At 42.1% G+C, this 22500-nt stretch overlaps 2 protein-coding genes and 1 long non-coding RNA gene across 3 annotated transcripts in view; all 3 read right to left on the bottom strand.

Annotated features, from left to right (window-relative positions):
- Window positions 1-3082: 3082 nt before the first annotated feature.
- LOC138974193 (uncharacterized) lies at window positions 3083-16692 on the bottom strand. The gene is made up of 5 exons (XM_070346908.1): window positions 16457-16692; window positions 9174-9361; window positions 5550-5844; window positions 4683-5032; window positions 3083-4152 (listed from the first exon to the last, which is right to left on the bottom strand). The coding sequence occupies exons 1-5, from the start codon at window positions 16513-16515 to the stop codon at window positions 3662-3664; spliced, it is 1383 nt and encodes a 460-aa protein (XP_070203009.1). The 5' UTR covers window positions 16516-16692; the 3' UTR covers window positions 3083-3661.
- On the bottom strand, window positions 11689-15425 carry LOC138974189 (uncharacterized). The gene is made up of 3 exons (XR_011458339.1): window positions 15073-15425; window positions 13770-13944; window positions 11689-13337 (listed from the first exon to the last, which is right to left on the bottom strand). It is a non-coding gene; the product is annotated as an uncharacterized lncRNA (long non-coding RNA).
- The window catches only part of LOC138974813 (uncharacterized), an 8150-nt gene continuing 2244 nt past the window's right edge, over window positions 16595-22500 (bottom strand). The window contains exons 2-3 of the mRNA XM_070347539.1: window positions 17152-17863; window positions 16595-16675 (exon numbers count right to left, since the gene is read on the bottom strand). Coding sequence (XP_070203640.1) covers window positions 16595-16675; window positions 17152-17832 — 762 coding nt within the window. The 5' untranslated portion in view covers window positions 17833-17863. The remainder of the gene's footprint in view (window positions 16676-17151; window positions 17864-22500) is intronic.

Raw genomic sequence — 22500 nt, 5'->3', positions numbered from 1 at the left:
TGTTGGACTTGTACAAACTGCCGCCATCAAGCATCATCCCTGAGTAAAACATACCACACAGATCGACAAATAACAACAACACGAAAAGATACGTATTGGAACGTTAGCCTACATTTTTGACAAAACAAGACAAGTGAATGACTTTTTATATCACAAAATTAAAATTCCAATAACTAGCATTTCCTGTTTTTATATTTAGTCAAGTTTTGACTAAATATTTTAACATCGAGGGGGAATCGAAACGAGGGTCGTGGTGTATGTGCGTGTGTCTGTGTGTGTGTGTGTGTGTGTGTGTGTGTGTGTGTGTGTGTGTGTGTGTGTGTGTAGAGCGATTCAGACTAAACTACTGGACCGATCTTTATGAAATTTGACATGAGAGTTCCTGGGTGTGAAATCCCCGAACTTTTTTTTCATTTTTTGGATAAATGTCTTTGATGACGTCATATCCGGCTTTTCGTGAAAGTTGAGGCGGCACTGTCACGCCCTCATTTTTCAACCAAATTGGTTGAAATTTTGGTCAAGTAATCTTCGACGAAGCCCGGACTTCGGTATTGCATTTCAGCTTGGTGGCTTAAAAATTAATTAATGACTTTGGTCATTAAAAATCTGAAAATTGTAAAAAAAAAAAAAAATTTATAAAACGATCCAAATTTACGTTTATCTTATTTTCCATCATTTGCTGATTCCAAAAACATATAAATATGTTATATTCGGATTAAAAACAAGCTCTGAAAATTAAATATATAAAAATTATTATCAAAATTAAATTGTCCAAATCAATTTAAAAACACTTTCATCTTATTCCTTGTCGGTTCCTGATTCCAAAAACATATAGATATGATATGTTTGGATTAAAAACACGCTCAGAAAGTTAAAACGAAGAGAGGTACAGAAAAGCGTGCTATCCTTCTTAGCGCAACTACTACCCCGCTCTTCTTGTCAATTTCACTGCGGTGGACTGACGATGCTACGAGTATACGGTCTTGCTGAAAAATGGCATTGCGTTCAGTTTCATTCTGTGAGTTCGACAGCTACTTGACTAAATATTGTATTTTCGCTTTACGCGACTTGTTTAATCTTCGATTTTGGAACGTTGGCAGTCTATGTGTTTCAGGATTACCACACAGATCAACCTACACCAGCTGTTGGCCTTTCTTTTCTGTTTAATTGTATTTTAAACATTAACACTATTTTTGTTGCTGATTTGTTTTGAGTTTTTTTGTGGGGTTTTTTACATGTTGGATTAAATGGCAGTTATCTCCCTTCTGAATTCCCGAGAGAAAAAAACAACTCTGTCGGGCTGGTATGGGTTGTGAAAGAGTGAATACCCTTGATCTTACTCGGACAAACATTTGAAGGGCCAATCACTAGCGAGGGTGTCTTTACTCGGACAAACATTTGAGGGGCCAATCACTAGCGAGGGTGTCTTTACTCGGACAAACATTTGAGGGGCCAATCACTAGCGAGGGTGTCTTTACTCGGACAAACATTTGAGGGGCCAATCACTAGCGAGGGTGTCTTTACTCGGACAAACATTTGAAGGGCCAATCACTAGCGAGGGTGTCTTTACTCGGACAAACATTTGAAGGGCCAATCACTAACGAGGGTGTCTTTACTCGGACAAACATTTGAGGGGCCAATCACTAGCGAGGGTGTCTTTACTCGGACACACATTTGAGGGGCCAATCACTAGCGAGGGTGTCTTTACTCGGATAAAACTTTGAGGGGCCAATCACTAGCGAGGGTGTCTTTACTCGGACAAACATTTGAGGGGCCAATCACTAGCGAGGGTGTCTTTACTCGGACAAACATTTGAGGGGCCAATCACTAGCGAGGGTGTCTTTACTCGAACAAACATTTGAGGGGCCAATCACTAGCGAGGGTGTCTTTACTCGGACAAACATTTGAGGGGCCAATCACTAGCGAGGGTGTCTTTACTCGGACAAACATTTGAGGGGCCAATCACTAGCGAGGGTGTCTTTACTCGGACAAACATTGGAGGGGCCAATCACTAGCGAGGGTGTCTTTACTCGGACAAACATTGGAGGGGCCAATCACTAGCGAGGGTGTCAGAAGAAACCCAAGTGTATTCTCTCTCTCACAGCCCATACAGACCCGATACAGTTATTTCCGAAAGTCGATCGTCTGTTATAAGCTGGTGACTTACTGTATTACGTTTTTTAGTTAAAACATGTTTAACCTAATGTTGTAGAATGTGTCTGCGGTAATGCACCGTTTGGGTATTATATTTTTGTGATAGCGGAGACTTCGAAATTTGCCAGAGGTCACCAAACTTTGTGGACAGCAGTGATCATAAAACACTGTAAGTCAGGTTTGAGTTGTCTTACAATGGAAATGTTATGCGGCCACACCAGGCATGGGAATTGAAAATTGTAAAAAAGGCGGAAAATTTATAACTGAAGACGCGAAGCGTCAAGTCGACGGCGCGAAGCGCCTAGCCTTACTAGGGGGGTCCGGGGGCATGCCCCCCCGGACATTTTTTTTCTCCAAAGAACCCAGATGGTGCAATCTGGTGTCATCTGAGCTCCAAGTTTGCCATTAAATTCTGTTTTTAGAATCAGAGTTTTTAGTACAAAAATGTACCAAATTTTGCTTACATGTATTATATATGGTTTAAATTTGTAAAAAAATGTATCTGTTGAGACAAACAGGAAAATATAACTTGTAACACAATCTGTGCAATCTGGTTTACTTTCAAACATAATAGTTCAATAACTGAGGCGGGCGGTAGCAGTGCGTGAACAAAGTACGGAAAGTTTTCGCGGGCTTTTGCGCAAAGGCCAAAGTAACCGGTGCTTTTTTTGTGTGCCTCCCCCCTTTATTTTTTCGGCGGACACTTTTGCATTTTCGGCGGAACAAAAAAAAAAGTCGGCGGAAATCCGCCATTCGGCGGACAATTCCCATGCCTGCACACACACACACACACACACACACACACACACACGCACACACACACATGTGCGCGCCTGTACACACACACACACACTCATGCGCGCGCTTGTACACACACACACACACACACACACACACACACACACACACACAGTGCCTAAGACAGATAGAAGAGCAAAAACATCTTTATTCAAAATAAATGCCATGTTTTGCTATCTCTCACTACTGCTTGTGGTCAGTTACTTCAGGTCGCTGGTGTTTCAGGCAAAACATATTTCATGTGAAAAATCAAAGAAAGTTTCGAAGCGCAGTCACCGTGTCAAGATCTGACTGACGTAAAACACAAGTACGATGACGTCAATTCTTGTTTTGCATCATAGAACTGACGAAATCTGGCTCTGGCAATCTCCAAGTGATTACACTCTGCGAAAACCAGGAATAACCTGATGTGTTTTGGATTGTTCTGGTGGTGGTGGCGGTTGTTGTTGTGGTTGTTGTAGTAGTTGTTGTACAGGTGGTGGTGGTGGGGGTGGTGGTGGTTGTTGTTGTTGTGTTGTTGTTGTTGTACAGGTGGTGGTGGTGGTGGATGGTGAAGCTTACGTAGAGGTGGTGACGATAGTGTTGATGGCGACATGTCACGACAAGACACACTTCCTATCTCTCCTCCTTTTGGCGATGGTGGTGGTGGTCGTCGTCGCTGATGGTGGTGGTGCTCGTTGTGCTGTCGGCGGTCGTTGTGGTTGTTGTATTAGGTTGTGGCGTGGGTGGTGGGGGTAGTGGTTGTTGTAAGGGATGGCGTGGTGGTGGTGGTGACAGGAGGCGTGCGGACCGTGATGAGCTGTGTGGTGCAGCGTGATACTGCAAACAGCCTGTCATGAAGATCAATCTCCTCATCAGTCATCCCTTCATCATCATACTGATCTCTGCCCGGTAACACGGCCACCACGCGCCGCTCCAGGCCTATCACCCAGACATACCCCGCTACTGTCACTGTGTCCGTTGCCGCCACCGCCACGTCCTGCACAACTCCCTCCCACCTCGCCCTGTTGTGTCGCAAGTCTTGATCCCCCAACACACTCACCGGTACACCTGCATCCTTCAGTCCCTGCACCACGCCGCTAGCTGGTGACGTCACCCGCCCTGCCCCATCCGTGACGTCATCATGTAGATCGTCGCTTCTGGTCAGGACGAACACGTCGCGGTAGCTCAGCCGGGAGGGACTGTTGGCGACGCTCCTCCCTGCAGGGAAAAAGACGGTTTTAACGGTTAAAAACAATCCTGATAAATATTCATGTAAGCAAACATTCGTTACATTTCAAAACACAATCTATCCGTGGATTTGTTTTCACACACACCACCCCACCCTCCCACACACACACGCAAGCCTGCATACACACTTGCTTTATAAAATCACCACAAAGTGTGTACATTTTCGACAAACACAGACATCAAATCTTGCCGTCATGACGTAATTTTGTATTTTACGTCAATACAAATGACGTCGGTTTTGTTGTATCCCTGGTAGACTGACTTCAGATTTGATTGAACATTATTTTGTTTCTTTGGAAGTGAGCGATTACATTCCAACATATTCTCGGGGTAGGGGGGTAGGGGGGTAGGGGGTAGGGGGGTGGGGGGGGGAATGGGAGAGGCGGTGGGAGGGATGTTAAAACACCATTAAGGAACGGGGTACCACAATCATCATCATTATCATCACCACCACCACCACCACAACAACAATCACTATCATCATCAGCTACACAACTTACCCACACCCAGACGGCGCAGCACGGCAGCGATATCATGACCACACTGTGCGCAGTCCAACGGCCACCGACCTGTGTGAGCGTTGCCATGGTGACTCAGCCGTATCACGCTCAGCCCGTCCCCAGGGGCAGGCACGCCGCTGTCGCTGTAGTCGTTGACAGGATACCTGTGAATCACGGGTTGAATTTCACGGAGGACGGCGGGTGCCGAGCGGAGGGGGACAGTGAACACCTGTGTCTGCAGTGCTGGGGGTATGTCGCGGTTAAGAACACCGGCACACCACAGGTACAGGTGTGGTACTTGCTGCGCTAGGCGTGTTACAAGCTGTGTGTGACGGGGACCAAGCTTAGTCCTGTGACACAGAATGGAGACATGGTGTTAGAGATGTGTGTCACACTCACAGGAGACATGGTGTTAGAAATGTGTGTCACACATGAGACATGGTGTTACAGATGTGTGTCACACTCATATGAGACATGGTGTTAGAGATGTGTGTCACACTCACATGAGACATGGTACGGTGTTACAGATGTGTGTCACACTCACATGAGACATGGTAAGCTGATAATAGTTATGCGTTATCCGCAACTTTATGAATGCCGTCACCTGATATTTCACCAATAATGACGTCATTCTCAATAATAACATGTTATTCCACGCATACAGGGTGGTGCGAGTTACATGAATCAGACAGTTACAGCTCTCACTCTAACACACACACACACACACACACACACACACACACACACACACACAGTCTCACATAAACACAAACACACACACACACTCACACACACACACACACACACACACACACACACACACACACACACACACACACACATACACACACACGTATGAACACAAACCTGCTGTCAAAGCTCGCCTCGTCGATCAAGACGTGTAGGTGGCCGTTTTTCACACACTCCAAGAGGTCGGTGACTGCCTGCTCGACATCAGCCTCCCTGTTCCAGAAATTGTATCGGTGGTACGACACGCTGCCTGGTGTCAGGGAAGGCGTCGGGCCCGCGCTCAGCGACATCCCCAGCTGTTGTGTGATGGATGTGCTGACGGCCCGGGTGTCGTACAATGTCGAGATGACGTGCACATCATTCCCGTCTCGCAGCCACCGCAATCCCTGTAGGACCAGCACCACCGTCTTACCTGTTGGAACACAGACATATTGAATGGAGTATAGTACAAAGGACCGTGAAAGTCAGGTAATGTTGCACGTAGAGACGACGTGCACATCGTGCCCCTGTCGCAGCCACCTCAACCCCACCAGTACCATCACCACCGTCCTACCGGATGAAAAACAACATATATTTTGGTTAATATATTGCAAAACAATGTGAAAATAAGGCAGTGTTACATGTTGCGACGACTTGCACATCGTGGCCTTGGTGTTAGGGAAGATGTAGGCCCACGATCAGCCACCTCAACCCCTGCAGTACCAGAACTGTCTTACCTGTTCACACACAAAACATCCTTAAAAATATACATGTATATATATACAATGTGCAAGCAAAGCTCTGTGACATTGAGTCCGCTTCACCAGTCACACGCAAAACACAGCATCAGGAACATAGCAAAAAGCATAAAAATGGATATAACTGCCACGAAAGTTCTTATTATAGAAAAATACATTTCTAAGACTAAATCAACATGTCAGTTTCAAACTTTTCTCCGAGTCAGCTAGATACCTTTCCTTCAGTTGACACATTTTGCATGGAATCAGATAACACACACAGCGTGCACAAAATGAACCGTTCTCTGATAAAGCTGGAACCTTCTGGTACGATGACGATAAAGTAACCTTGACAAAAAACAACGTCATACACATTGCGTCATGCATTCAACTAAGACGTCATTTGAGCAAACCAGCTAGAATCAGTGCTCTGCATGGAAATCCACGGTGTGTCAACTGATTCCGGCTAAACCGTTCGTACGCCGGATGTTTCCGTTCATACAGCGTCATTTTCGGCACTTGGTCGAGGGACAAAATTGCGGTAAATTGTGTGGGCAGCGCACTTTCGTGATATCGCAAGAACTAGGTAGCAATTTGATTGGGCTCTGTGTACAATCAATACCAAGGTGCTAGTGCACCTCAACATTGCACACACCGGTCAAACATAGCAGCATTGCATGATTTGTCAACATTTTCTTGTTTTTCTCACTCTGTAAAGCCTGTCCTTAATTGCACGAAGTCGCCTTCGCGTGGCTCACTTCACGAAGCTTCCGAAAAGAGAATTCGTCCCTTAATTGAACTACTTTCAGCATAGCTTCGCGAAGTCCAAGGGAATGCACTCTGTTCTCGGCAGAGAATACATTTATCTTTTCTTGTCTTGGCGTCTCCAGCCTTTCAGCCAGAATATGCATGTTTGACTGCTGGTAGTCTCGACCAGCGCGAGGTTTGCTTCCATTTGAGTACTTTACGTCACCAACTGACGTAAGATTAATTGTAACAGGTAGTTCTTTGTTTTATTTTGGCCAGTCAACAGACGTGGCCATGTGGTGTGCACACTTGGATTTCGAGTTTTATTCAACATGTCAAAGCGTGGCAGTATGACATGATATCGGTATGTGTTTAGTTTACGCACTTGGGTCAACCAAAGCCGATATACACATCCTTCATTTCGGTTCGAGTGTGATTTCTACGTCCATCTTGAATCAAAAAGCACTCTTCTGACAAAAAAAACAATATCGTTGCGAACTACGGCGAAGCTTCGCATGTCAAAACTTGCGCAGCGAAGTAGGGGTCAAAGTCCAACACTGTAGTTGCGGGTTTTCGGAATAAAGACTTCGCGAAGCTTCGTTAAGTCGACTTCGTGCTCAATTCAGGACGGGCTTCATCAAAACTGACCCCTGATTTGCACATGAGCACCAAAAGCATAGACTGTTATGATATTTCGCTTGGACAGAACTTTATAGAAACCCATGGCTTTTGTACATTCACTTGTTTGAATCACTATTTGTACGAACGGAAACAGGTTTTTTTGTACGAACTATATCATGGCGTACGAACGGAATCACCATGTTTTCAAAAACAACAAGTGATTGTATGAAAGTGCGCTGCCCACACGATTTACCACAATTTTTTCCTCGACCAAGTGCCGAAAATGACGCTGTATGAACGGAAACATCTGCCGTACGAACGGTATAGCCGGAATCAGTTGACACACCGTGAAATCAGAAACATTGTTCTGTCAGTATTGTTCGCCACAACAACAGTAACGACTATAATTGTTGATGTTGTTCATGGAGGCTTAAATAGGTAGCCGAGTGCGCGTAGGAGACCCTGCCTTATTGATATAGTAGCAGGCTACAGAGATGAATTTAGCGCAATGGACAGCACGAGAAAATAGAGCTGGGGGGTGGGGGGCTCCTAATATGGGCCGGTTCCTGATATAGACCACCTCCTGTTCTGATAAACTATCGGCGCTAGAGCACTCAAAACAATATAATTCGCTGTATTCACCCTCTCTGGATAACTTGCACATGTCAAAACAGTTGCAAAAACACAAAACTCAAAACCGTTGGGCTTTTTCACTTTTGGCAGCGTTCACTCTAAATTTGCCGCCTAAAACGGACTCCTTGCTGTCCACAGCCAAAGCTGTTATCACACAAAAATGGCTAAATATGACAGCTAAGACCGTATTTGTTTCATTTTAGCAGTAGTGACCCTGAGTTTCTACTGCAAACAAAAATAAAAGCAAAATCTCAAAGTATGTGTGTGTTGCTTAATATGGGCCACCTTCAACAAATCGAAGAAAATAAAAGCTAAAGGCCTTTTTCGTTTATTCATTAAGAAGCTCGCTGAAAATAACCTGAATTTCTCTATGAGATAATAAAGTATTCTTATTCTTATAACTAACCCTCAAGATCTAAAAAATATCAAATAGTCTTCTTTTCGTGTAAGTTGATAATTTCACTTCTTTTCACTATGTTTTTGATAAGCTTCTTTAGTTGTCTGGTGTGCTTCAAATAATGCTCTCACCAACCCGACACATATCAATCTAAAGCATATTTTCATCAGTCTGACTTTCACACTAAGTTGTATCATGTTATACAGTGATTCGTGAAGCCTCTTCTCTGGTACATAATGGGCGCCCAGGCTCCTAATATGGACCGTTTGTGATTTCATTTTAGCTGAATGTCTATCAAAGCTAATTCACTCTGATTACTTATCAGGCCGAACGGTTAACATAAGAGAGAAGGACTACCAAACACAAAACAAAACGACTTCGCAAGAAAACAAGCTAGTTATCAGCATGAAACAAAAAAAAGTGGTCCGTATTAAGAGCCCTTCGCCTACATCTGCCGCGCGCCCATGTTGGCCTTTAACGCGAAACAGACGGCTGAGCTTAGTGTTCCATCTTGCTTCGACAGAAAATCGTTTAGAGAACTGACAAACATCGGCAGCAAGACCAACAACAAAAAACACACAAAATAAGAAACAAACAATTTGGGGAAAGAAGCTGTGAGATTGTCACCTGTTCCTGGCGCTCCCGTAATGCAGACCAGTGGCGGGTCTCTGCTCATGAGGTCGAGCTGTTGCAGGGTCAGAACCAGAAGTGCCAGCCTCCGCCCCAGTTCCGCCACCGCCTGTCCTGCAGTCCGCACCTCCACACGTACGTTGTTATAGCAGGGGACAGACACCGTGGTGGCCGGTCCAACGAACCTGTAATCGAAAACAAAACAAAATACAAAAACAGAACAGACAACAGCCGTTGAAATAGCTAAGTCGGTAGCGGAGCTGGCTTCAAAACCTGTTGTCACTATCGGCGTGGATTCGATCCCCATGTTCGGCAAGGGATTTATTTCAAAGAGTCAACTTTGTGCAGAACACCCCGTGTGCACGCATGCGAACGATAAAGAACCCAAGTTCACAGCGAAAGTCTCAGGGCTTGGAAACATGAATAATTATGGGCATGCAGTAAAACAAATAAATGGATAGCGTCGAACACTGTATGGAAGCTCGCTTTCTCCAGTGAGAAAGCAGCCCGAATTTCCATGAGGGTAACCTCACAGGACTATATAAAATCTTATCCGTATCCTTATCCTTAAAGAAAAAGTCCAAGGTTTTTAAGTATCTCCAAAAACTTGAAAATCGAATGCCAAATGTTACAAACATCTCTGGAAAAATATTTTAAAAATTGAAAAAAAATTGTTGTTGTTGTAGTTGAAGATTTAGTGTTGCGGGGCTAACCAAGACAAGTCGCCTGGGGTCAAGTAGTGGTCACGTGGTTTTCGGTGCACTGTGACGTCGGTGCACTGTGACGTCACAAGTTATTGTGTTGATTCTAGTATTTCTACCACTAGTACCAGCTTGATTTTCACACAGAAAAGTCACCACTGCATGCCCGAAAAGAATGCCTCGGTGGAGAGCAGCCGCAAACTGCAACAACTCGTCAATGTCCCCAGGCATTTCATAGCACACTTTCCCTCATAAAACTCTGAGTCTCTTGTGGAAATGGAAGAGATGTGTGCAGCACAAGCGTGCAGATTTCAAAGTGTCGGGCACTTTCTGGACACAGATTTCGCCATTTTTCTGCAGCACAAAAGTTGGCGTTTCATCCCTGAAACAAATGTGTTGACCACTGGCAGTGTCTTCCCTTCATAAAAGTCCGGAGAGGGCAGTATTACGACGAGCCATCGAAACCCCGAGGCGACATACGAACAGCGGATTATCTCACAAGAAGGAATGCGTTGAAGGTCAGAGTACATGCTTTTATTTTCATGCATACGTAAACATTGTTTTGCTGCGCAGCGAATACTATGGAATTGGTGCAGAACAGTGTGTCTGGGTCTGGCTGATATTCGCTGGAGTACAGATGCGCCACAGGCTAGATCTACAGGGTTACAGAACGGTCTGAGCTGAGCTAAGAGTAAGAGTAACAAAACTTGACTAAATGTAAAAAGTAGTCAGGGTTGTGGACACGTAAGACAATGCGTGTGTCACGTTATCTATTCCATTCAGTCACAAACTATCCCCTGATATCAATTCATGAAATTGGCAGCGTTTGCTGGAATCATGGTTTAATGCTATTTTTACCAGATCTAAACTTTTGGTGGATGTGCAACCGGTAAGGTAAACAGACACCTGCATGCTAGAGACAAGAAGATTACGAATTGTGCAGGGAATTAATCTTTCTGCATTGACTGAGAGACGCAAAACCAGTCTAATTGCTACAACATGGATACACATCCAGACGACTTCCAGAGGGTGTCTAAATGTTCAGTGTACTGTATAGATCAGAAGCATACTTTCGAATTGATTTATACTCACACTCATTTTCTCTCTTCTTTTACTTCCAGACCTTTCATCATCACTCACGGCCACTGGTCAGAACAGGTCACTAGACACAGACACCGTGACCATTCCAGATTTCCCGGTTCTCCGTGATCACAACGCAACTGTTGACCAGTCCTGTTCCTACCGTCCAGAATCACCACAGGAGAAAACCAACGTGCCATTCATCGTAAGATTTTTGTTTTGTTTTGAAAATGAGTGCCTTATTCTAGCTTTGCAAAAAACGAGAAAGTGTCTTTGACAGATACCATCCAAATAATACATTATGAAAACAAGTACAAGTTCATTTCTACTCATGTTAATCGTTTATGCTTTCTGTGCTGAGCGACATATGGATTGAATTTCTTTCGTAACTCACCTCCCGTCAACATGCAAAACTATATCTGTCGAAGTAGTTTCAAATAAAGTTAGTATGCTTCCGAATAAAAAATATAAAAAAGGGTATTTTCTGAAATTTTTAATTATAGACCATCACGAAACATTCACGAGTATGTTGTTGACCTGATGGTCTTTATGGTAGACAGCAAGAGTTGCATGTTCAAGAAGTTTAACTTTAAGCAGTACATTTGAAAGAGCAAGGTAATTTAAGGTGGTATAATTTTAATGGTAGGTTCCACTGTAAGGCGACATGGAGGGTATCTTTGACGGACTCATTCAACATTCATACCCATGCACATCACCTCAAACACATAAGCTTTGTTCTTGAGTCAAATTTATTGGCTTCATAAATATTGTGAATTTTTGTCCGTTTGCAGATTGGCTTATCTATGAATTTTTTTCGAAAATATCTTGTGATCTACGTACGCATAATGTAACACGTGAAGAAGAACATAAAAAGTTCGTCAAAAGGAATCTAATTTGCATTTCAACCCATTTGCCTTCCTTATTGTTAATTTTTTCTTCATAAAGACTACTTTAAATTTATAAACAAAATGTTTAACCATTTCAAGGCCTCTGAACACGTTTAAAAAAATGCAGGTCTTTGCTCACTATATCAGATCTGCCAAGGCTCAGTTTACACAGGAAAAATCATCTGTCGACTTGAACACATACCAATAATCAACATCCTCACTGTTTCTTGGAGCTGGATTTTGTGTGTGGAATGAATTACACATGTGGCGTTTTAGAATATAATTCATAGAAGATGTACATTCGTGCAGAAAGGCTTTAATTTAATAATTAGGTCTTCGTGATGTTCTCTTAAAATAACTAACATGTGTTCCCTTTACCGGGCCTCTGAACCAGTTTTGTGAATATGCAGGTTAAACTCGTGCTTTTTCTGTGTTATCAGTGTATTTCTCATCCAGGCATGGATGCGTCCTCTTAAATGGACAGCCCTTCCCGTGTAAACGATTGGGTTCAAAATCTCAAATCTTACCAGGCTTTTACATGGGATATGGCCATCCTTCCGTTTTGAAAAATACCAGAACTGAACACTCTGTATGGGTACTCTCTTTGCGAATGTAGAATTTTATGAATTAATTTCTTTAACGCCACACGTGTAAAACATTCCCTAAAAAAAATCCAGCTCCAAAAACCAGTCAGGATGTTTATTCCTAGTATATGTTCAAGTCAAGAGATTTTTTTTCTATGTAAAAGTCTTCACAGATCTGTGTAGTGAGCAATCCTGTTTTGAAAAAGGACGTGCCTTTAAGCCTGTATAGACGGTTTGATTGTTGAGATACCTGGTGGCAATGACCGCACGGGTGGCAAGAGGTAGTAATGCACAAATGACAACAAACCGACCTGCATTTAAAAAAAAAAGTTAGGAGGCCTTGATAGGGGAAACATTTTGTTAATTTCCAGAATCTTTATGAAGAAATAATGAACGAGAAGAAAGTCTGGCCTTGAAGTAAATGCAAATTAAACTATGTATACTTTTGACAAACTTTTTCTGTTATTATTCACATGTTAAAATGTGTGCAGAGATCGTTAGTTACTTCCAAACAACCATGTTTCAGCCAACAGGCAAACGGACAATACTGGACACAGGCTATGCTGACCGGCTCATGGACTGACTACCTGATGCAGGAGTAGACCAACAGTGAAAAAAGTCTGGAACAAAATGTTGCAGAATGTGAACCATGTACCGGACCACGTGACAACCCAGTATCATCTTCAAACCATGCAGGAATCTGTTCAACACAGTCACACGATTTGTAAAAGTATATTTCAGCCTTCTGTAGCTCAGGGAGTTCGAACCCCACTCTTCATCCGTTTGGGAAAGTATTTCTGATTGTTTTGACTGCACAGGTTGGTAATGGTACTCTGATGCTTCTGCCGAGAAACCCCACTCGCTAGCGCACCAGCTGCCTGTTATGGGTAAGCGACGTGCCTGTATTTCCTGCAAAGCAAGACAGAATAAAACAGCAGCTTAGTTTGAGCTTTTAAGACATTCGTACAAGAGAAAACGTGTACGTGTTTGTTTGGAGAGGGTGGATAGAATCATAAGACATGCTGTGTCTATGTGACGTAGAGCAGGTTTTCAAATTCATGCTGAAGCACTGTGTGATCGCTATTTTTGTTGGCATATCTTACCTTGATTTCAGATAGACTGGGAACCGAAATGAGGATGTTTACATGAATAAACTATGCTGATATGTATGTGTTTAGAAATAAAGAATAGTTTTAATGATATATGATGGTGTTTTATTTTTTTTAACCCAATGTGATATTTTCGTATTTGAAAACAAATTGTACACTCTGTTGTCAATTTTACTTTCAGATAAATAAATCTATCATAATGGAAATCATCTGTTTGTGTTGTGTTACTTACCCATTTTGATCAAGGTTGAGTCGTCCATATTCCTGTGTGTACGCATAGTATGCAGTTTGAAGGTAGTAGATGTCCGAGCAAACATAGGAAGATGTGCTGTTAGGCTGTCTATCCCCTCATCCAGGTTTTCCAGAAATTTGAATTTCGTTCCCTCTTGGAGTTTCTGCACTGACACCTGATAAGCAAAATACACGTATCACTCTGTGATCATGGCAACATGTATCATCTGTATGCCCCGTTCAAAAATTACCTTGAGATTCTAAGGTATACACAGAAATTGCACTGGATCACAAAAACAACACGAACAGTAGTACATGTAATGTATATTCAGTTTAAAAATTCATGCAATTAGAGTCTATAACCCGATTTAACCCCAGGTAGATTCAGGGTCCCACTGACTGAATCTCATATGGTTGTTTTTCGGCACACACCACACATTTTTAATGGGACTGTGAGGTTAAAATAATATAGTAGCAACGTACTGTCTGTTCGTGACGTTTGAGAATACCGATCTATGCACTAACGCATTGTCTTTTTGTAGTGTGACTGTCCGATATTGCGTACTCCTAAAAATCAATGATCAAAAAGTTTGAACTGCTGTAATCGTGTTTCAGCATATGTCTGACAGTGCTTATTTGCTTCCAAAACGGCTTGCGATATCACTACTACTAGCCATCAGCGTTTCGCCACTGCTCAGAAAATCTTATGATTTCAGATCTAGTTTGAGATCGGAAATCACGTGTGTTCGTTTAACAAACGAAATTCATTTATTACTTCCCTTTGACCGTTTCGCAAGAAAAATGTCAGGATCACTATTAGTATTAGCACATGAAAGCAGCCCACTGCCATTTCAAAAAGTTTCACTGTTTAATGGTGTCGATGTCATGTAGTGTCTTACTGTCGCAAATAAAAATACCAGGATAATTGCAGTTTTGTCCGCAAGAAACAGGCTTTGCGCAATGTTAACTTGCTGTCTACATGTTTCGTTGTGTGACTGAAGAATTACTCAGAATTCCAAGAGAAAATAAGGATAGCTTAGTCGCGTGTGAACATCACTGTGGAAACATTTATTCTAAACTGGGCAGTTCAAGGACGAAATCCTTGATTAAAGATAGGAAAATAAACAACACCAGATGCCTGAAATAATAGCATAAATCAATTATCTTTACATGCTTACAGATCTGTGGAAGCACATCAACTGATCTGTGAAAAACACACCTGACTTCGATCTAGCATGCAAGAGGTAGCGACTACGGACTAGTAGTAGTAGTGTGTCAACATCACAACAAAGAGAATCACATACCATTTCGTATTGCCGCTTATGCTGGCTCTGTTCCTTGTGGCCTCGCCAGCATTTTGACGACGAAGAGGCTCAAACGGGCACGCTAAAACCTCAGGCTGGCTGAAAACCGGTCCGTATTCCACTTGTCTTCCTCACTGCTTGAGCCGGCCATGTTTGTTGTTCAAGGCTCGTGACGTAGCACACGTATGTGCACAAGGTCATGAGCCAAGACTGCGCGCGCGATGGAACGATTCAGAACAACCAAAAACGAGTCAAAGTATACTTTTTGGATTTCTGTGTTCATTTTTACACACGCATTTGTGGTTGATGAATTAAGAGGGTCAACATATCAAAAGTGACCCTAAACCTTGGACTTTTCCTTTAAGATAAGACCAACGATAAATGATAGCTTAAAGCCACCCTCCGCCTCCTGTAAACCATCTGTTTCTGATCACAGAGCTCCCCGAGCTTTAACAGACAGTACAAACATACTTCCATCTTGCCGCTTACAAACATCCTGGCTGCTTTTCATTGAGAGCAAGACAATTTTCAAAAGATATATTTCGTGCCGATAGTACCATTTGAATCAGACGCCTCTTTGTGGTGCTAGACCTAACTTTTATAATCTAAATAATAAATTGACAGTTTGTGAGACAAAAATTGTTAAAATACGAAAGAATTCTTTTATCATCAAGACAAAGTCAGTTCAGTTCGAAGTTCTAAAAGTTTGAAATTGCAGCTTTTTTCTAATGGTGACAGGGAAGTAGGATTACTGTGAACGATACAACTTTCCCCTTTATAAGATGCTCGTCGACTAAGACTTCAAACGTTTTATACGGGTTGTTGCTGTGCCTGACTAGATTGAGTATTGCCTGCATACAAACGTACTATCGCCACAGGGCGACTATCACATCAAAGTAGCTGTTCTTATCATTGCCAAAGCAGACGAATTTTCGGCAAACAGCAAACCGCTAGTTTCTTTGAAGGCGTCTTCACTCTGTTTTGTGTCACTGTCAGTCGTTTGTTGTATTTTAAATTCAGAGGTGCACAATAACATGCTTTTGCATATATAGAGTAGGATTGAAAGCGCAAACCACTCAATTGATCATGTATGAAAACGTGGGTCACACGGGGCCCCGATGGCTCGGGGGTTGAATAAACCACGAGAACTGGCGTGTGGTTTACGAGCGCTAAATAGATGTTCAAGAGCTCTATAAGTGTCATTTAATGTTGTTGAATGCTATTGTGAGTGTGTCCAATCAGTGTAGTATTACTGTTTTAGTGAATGATGTCATCGTTCTGTAAACCGCATGTGAGGCAGAGTGGGGCTTTAATACTTAAATAACAAAAAACACAACATTGCTCAAGCACAGTGAGATAGTTGACATGATGTGGTTTATCTCACCTGGCCACGATGTCCAGGTAAAGTTGATCAGTGAGCCGAGTGTCCACAGCACAAGTCATCCTGTGTTGCCACCAGGTGCTCAGCTGTGATAACACGGCGGGTGTCACGTGCCAGTACGATACAGGCTGGGACAGTTGGTCAGAGCAACAGCACAGCTGTATGGCCTCCGCTGTATTGGCTGCACCCAGGCTCTGACAAACCGCCTGCAATGTACACAGGCTTGTGGTAAAATTGCGTGACACAATCAACGCATCACGTCTCTCTCTCTCTCTCTCTCTCAGCTCTCTCTCTCTCTCTCTCTCTCTCTCTCTCTCTCTCTCTCTCTCTCTCTCTCTCTCTCTCTCTCTCTCTCTCTCTCTCTCTCTCTCTCTCTCTCTCTCTCTATCTATCTCAGCTCACTCTCTCAGCTCTCTCTCTCTCGCTTTTACTGTTTCTCGCTTTTACTGTTTCTCAATTTTTCTGTATATCGATTCTGTGTCTGTCTGTCTGTCTGTCTGTCTGTCTCTCTCTGTGTCTCTCCCCCTCCCTTTCTCTCTCTCTCTCTCTCTCTCTCTCTCTCTCTCTCTCTCTCTCTCTCTCTCTCTCTCTCTCTCTCTCTCTCTCTCTCTCTCTCTCTCTCTCTCTCTCTCTCTCTCTCTCTCTCTCTCTCTCTCTCTCTCTCTCTCTCTCTCTCTCTCTCTCTCTCTCTCTCTGACCTGTTGTGACTTGGAATTTTTCTCATCATCCAGAATCCGCTGTAGCTGGGCTTGGCTGACGTATGGTAAAAAGAGAGTCTTCCTCACAGTCAGGCCGGGAGCGATGTCACTGACCATGTGTCTGGCGTGCACCTCACACTTGTCCAGCTGCTTGACCGCCTTGGCAATAACCTTGACCACCTCAGTGTCCGCTCGGCTTGCCTCGGTCTTACCGACAGACTTGATTTCTCCGATCAGGATACCATACTGTCGGTGAATCACCAGGATGTCAAAGTCTCCCTGCTTCCCGTGATGCCGAAGCTCCTTAGGTAAGGTTGCTGGCTTTGGGAGCTTGCCTGTGTGTTTGGCGTAGAACGGCTTGTTGAGGTAGTCCTTAAAGTTCAGCTCAGACACCACGAACATGACCTCCTTTCCGGAATCTCCGAGTTGCTGCAAGTTGTGCAGCACGTGCTGCTGTGCAAAGTCTGCCTGAATGTTCCCTTGCTGCTGCTGAAGCTGCTCACTAGAGGGCAGCACAAGCACTTCCTGATCAGTACCGGGTACTGTGTCCGTGTTATACGGCACCCGGTTAAGATGGACAGGGGGAACAACAACGGTGCGGGTGAGAGCGTCAGGGTACAGCTGTTTCACAATGTCCACCAAGTTGTCACGGGTGTCCTGACCTCTGTTGGGGCTCGACATGATGTGGGATAAAAATAACTCTTCCAGGAAACTGTAAAATACAGAAATAAGAGAACAAGAAACTGAAATACAGAAACAGGACATATAACATTGTGCACAAACAGGCGGAATAAAGATTGACAGTGTTAACAGATTATACTTTTTTCTAGATCTGTCGACATCTGACTGCAGTATTGTGTACAGCTAGGCTCGAATAGCAAGCATTGACCTTTGGTCTGACATTAAAAATACATCATTGTTTTTTCTTTGAATTGTATAAAGACGCAGACCACCATACAAGTGACGTTCACACTTCGTGTCAAACAGCTCAGATGTTGGACCAGACGATGCAGATTATAGTAACAGTGACTTAGCATGATGTTTTAGTGGGTTTTGTCCCTGCTGTCTTGTTACCAGTGTAATAACTTGTACAAAACAGAATGAGCTGCCCAATGTTAATACGTCGCCTAAAGTATGGAAGCCAGATTTCCGAAGACTCATTTGTGTTTGTGAGTGGACTATCTATCCGTGAGCGCCGATAAAAAGAAAAGTCGGAGATTTTAAGAACAAAATCATTCAAATGTATTTCAGTCTATTCATCACCGACATACGATATATATGTATATATATAGCAGCTATACGTTTTCTCCGAAATGTTATTCAAGTAGACACGGTTAATTGTTGACTTGCCCCACACATGTTATTTGATTTATGTCTGTTAAATACGTCTTCACTTGTATCTCAAACTCAGACCTGTGCTACGAAGCTGTAAGGAAGTCTGTGTTCATATCATTATATCCAATTCAAACATCTTTGCTGGTAAAAAAAAAAAAGATACAAAAAAATGTTTAACAAAATTATTTGTAAATTATATATGTAATGATTGTTTTGGTGTAAATTTATGATATCACACACAATTCCTACTGTTCAGCAGATATGGGCACAAGGTTACTTTCAAATAAAAGGCATATAAAACTTGCACTTTTAAGAAAAATAATTCCCTGTGTGTGTGTATGTGTGTGTGTGGACAGGGTTTGGGGAGCGTAGACAGTGGAACAGATATATATGTATCTGACACGGCTGGTAACCGATCTCGTTCGTTGCCACAACGGCTAACACCCACCTGTGACGGCGCTGTGCTGGGGATACAGTGTGGCTGGCACAGAGGGTTAAAAATGATTAAAACAAGAAGAGCAAACGCTCGATCGAGTCACTTTCGCAGTTCTGAATATTATATGAGGCATCAGATGGACAGGAAGAAATTGCTATTCACAACACAATGAGTCACGTTCACATAAAATTTGAGCCCGGTCACTTTTATAGTTTCCGAGAAAAGCCCAACGTTAAGTTGTGTGTTGCAGAACAGAAAAGGCTAGTTATCTCCCTTGTTTTTCTGATAACGTTCGTAAAAGGCTACAGATGTAAATACTTTGATGTAAAGAATAATCCTACAAAGTTTCAATCACATCCGATGAACTTTGTCAAAGATATAAAATGTCTAATTTTTCCTTTGACGCTGACCTGTGACCTTGAAAAAGGTCAAAGGTCAACGAAACCATCGTTAAAGTGTAGAGGTCATTGGAGGTCACGACTAAACAAAATATGAGCCCGATCGCTTTGATAGTTTCCGAGAAAAGTCCAACGTTAAGGTGGTGTCTACGGACGGCCGGCCGGCCGCACAGACTAACACTGACCGATTACATAGTCACTTTTTCTCAAGTGACTCAAAAATTCTTAAAAAAGCCTTATGTCTTCAAACAAGGTCTTAGAAATAAGACCTTAATTATTCTTAAAATCATTTCTTACTTGCAAGTAATAAAGCTTATTTTCAAATAAAGGCCTTACCTTTTTATTTTGTGAGTGTGTGTGTGGGCATTTGCATATTTGTGTATGTGTGTTTGTGTATGTTTGGGTTGTTGCAGTAGGACAAAACTGACTTACCTAGTATGGTGACACCACTGTGACGCGATGAAGCCAGGCTATGTTTTAGCAGCTGGTTATATTACCGGAATACACATCTAGTATGTTTTAGTAGTTTTAGTCGTTCTTTAACCACTGTGATGTGTTGGAAGAGTTTATTTTTATGTGCTGTTTTAGAGGTACATTTTATCAGTATGGAACATGTTCAGTTCTTACAGTAGTTGATAGTGGGGGGGGGGGGGGGGGGGGATCCTATCTTATTTTGCGTACTTTTATTATATTTAGTCAAGTTTTGACTAAATATTTTAACATCGAGGGGGAATCGAAACGAGGGTCGTGGTGTATGTGCGTGCGTGTGTGTGTGTGTGTGTAGAGCGATTCAGACTAAACTACTGGACCGATCTTTATGAAATTTGACATGAGAGTTCCTGGGTATGAAATCCCCGAACGTTTTTTTCATTTTTTTGATAAATGTCTTTGATGACGTCATATCCGGCTTTTCGTGAAAGTTGAGGCGGCACTGTCACGCCCTCATTTTTCAACCAAATTGGTTGAAATTTTGGTCAAGTAATCTTCGACGAAGCCCGGGGTTCGGTATTGCATTTCAGCTTGGTGGCTTAAAAATTAATTTATGACTTTGGTCATTAAAAATCTGAAAATTGTAAAAAAAAAATAAAAATTTATAAAACGATCCAAATTTACGTTTATCTTATTCTCCATCATTTGCTGATTCCAAAAACATATAAATATGTTATATTCGGATTAAAAACTAGCTCTGAAAATTAAATATATAAAAATTATTATCAATTTTTTTTTTTCGAAATCGATTTAAAAACACTTTCATCTTATTCCTTGTCGGTTCCTGATTCCAAAAATATATAGATATGATATGTTTGGATTAAAAACACGCTCAGAAAGTTAAAACGAAGAGAGGTACAGAAAAGCGTGCTATCCTTCTCAGCGCAACGAATACCCCGCTCTTCTTGTCAATTCCACGGGCACTGCCTTTGCCACAGGCGGTGGAGTGACGATGCTACGAGTATACGGTCTTGCTGCGTTGCGTTGCGTTCAGTTTCATTCTGTGAGTTCGACAGCTACTTGACTAAATATTGTATTTTCGCCTTACGCGACTTGTTGTGGTTCCGATAGCTCTTAGAGTTTCATAGTTCTCACCATGTCTGTATAGTGTATGTATTAGTTACTGTGATACCAAATTGTCTTACCCATGTATGTATGATGCTATGCGCCAGTGATGTATGAATGCTATTTATTTTTGTTTTTATCACACAGCAAGCTGCTTTCCTCATGTATTTTTTATGTTCATTCATGTATTGTACACTTGGCAATAAATTATCTATCTATCTATCTGATGTTGTGACAAAAGGTCGTGCTCCAGACCCCATGTGTGTTTGTAAGCAATTAAACAACATTATCAAAAACATGCATGTGTCTGTGTTTGTTTGTTGGATTGAAAATAGGATGAAGAGATACCTACGATAAAATTGTGTGTTTTAACAACAGCTTTGTGAATTAAATCTACGATGAAAGTGAAAAAGTGCGGAAAAATTTCCCGCCGAAACCAATAAGTATGAACTCATACTTTTGTTATCAACCCAGAACACTCTTTTTAATGCACAAAACCAAACTGCATTGTAAATCTGGAAATAAGAATAATAAATCAATATGTGTGTAAACAAACCTGCTTCTATATAAAAATATTTAATTAGAAACGGAGAAATTAACTTTAGGTTGTTGGTTGTGACGATGTTTGTCCGAAGTGACAACGATGTTTTGACATCGTGTGTATGTATCATCTATGCTCCGGTCCGAACTTTTGCAGTTTCCAGACCACAAAAAGAATTAATGTATTAGTTGAGATCGCTGGGCATTTGAAATTTACAAACATGACAGAGATATTCCGAATAATTTGCTAAGCATCGAATCATTTGTCCGGACGTCACAACCGAGCAATCACGAATTTTTCAACAACTGACACTCTCCGTTGACTTCCGATCGTACGTTTTTATAGCATCGCTCCCAACTGATTTCAAACCGAGGCTTGTTTTTCTTGGAAATGGCGCGTCGAAGAAGGGAAGGTAAAAGAGCTTCGTTTGTCCGTATTTTCTGAATTACAAGTTGACGTCACAACCGACATCTACATCACAACCGACAAACAATCTGTTAGAAATAATTTTTCATTGAACTCATTTCGAATTTGCATGTTATTCAAACGAATCGGAGCGCATCAAAATACGACACACTGCTCTCTGTTTGTTGTTCGCGCTCATCGAATGAGTGCGATAGGTAAAAAGCTGAGAGAGGACAAATTATTTTGTATGTCCAAAGTCACAACCGAACATGACCGACATACGAAATGTAATTCACGGCTGTTTCGAGAAAGCAAACAATTTGAAAATGTTCGTTCGATGTTTTGTACAGCAGCTAATTATTGACGACAAGCAACTGAATGAATTTCTGCATGAATATTTCCAATCCACACATAGTTTACTGTCTTTGCTATGTTGGTTGTGATGATTTTTCCAGGAGACAAACTTGCTATGTTCACTGTCATAACCAACTTACCTTTCTCACTCACATTTCTTTGGTATATTTTTTGGAATTTTTGTTGTTGTTGTAAGCTGTTTTCCCTTCTTTTAAAGTAGTAGTAAAGAAGTAGGTCAGTTGTCAATTGATTATCAGACGACACTAGTTGTAGTAGGCCTACCAGTAGGTCATGGCCTAAAAACTCAGTTTAACTTTTAAGTAAAA

Source organism: Littorina saxatilis, linkage group LG8 (assembly GCF_037325665.1).
Source record: "Littorina saxatilis isolate snail1 linkage group LG8, US_GU_Lsax_2.0, whole genome shotgun sequence".
NCBI classification, from domain to species: domain Eukaryota; kingdom Metazoa; phylum Mollusca; class Gastropoda; order Littorinimorpha; family Littorinidae; genus Littorina; species Littorina saxatilis.
Note: the sequence above shows the minus strand (reverse complement) of the source record. Positions and strands in the feature narration are given on the sequence as shown.

Excerpts from the sequence above, each read along its gene's own strand:
- LOC138974193 (XM_070346908.1), bottom strand. The coding sequence starts at position 16,515 with ATGACTTGTGCTGTGGACACTCGGCTCACTGATCAACTTTACCTGGAC. Across the intron at positions 5,845-9,173 it reads TACGGGAGCGCCAGGAACAG|GTAAGACGGTGGTGCTGGTC; the intron begins GTGACAATCTCA and ends GTGTTCCAACAG. Across the intron at positions 4,153-4,682 it reads GCTGCGCCGTCTGGGTGTGG|GGAGGAGCGTCGCCAACAGT; the intron begins GTAAGTTGTGTA and ends TTTTCCCTGCAG.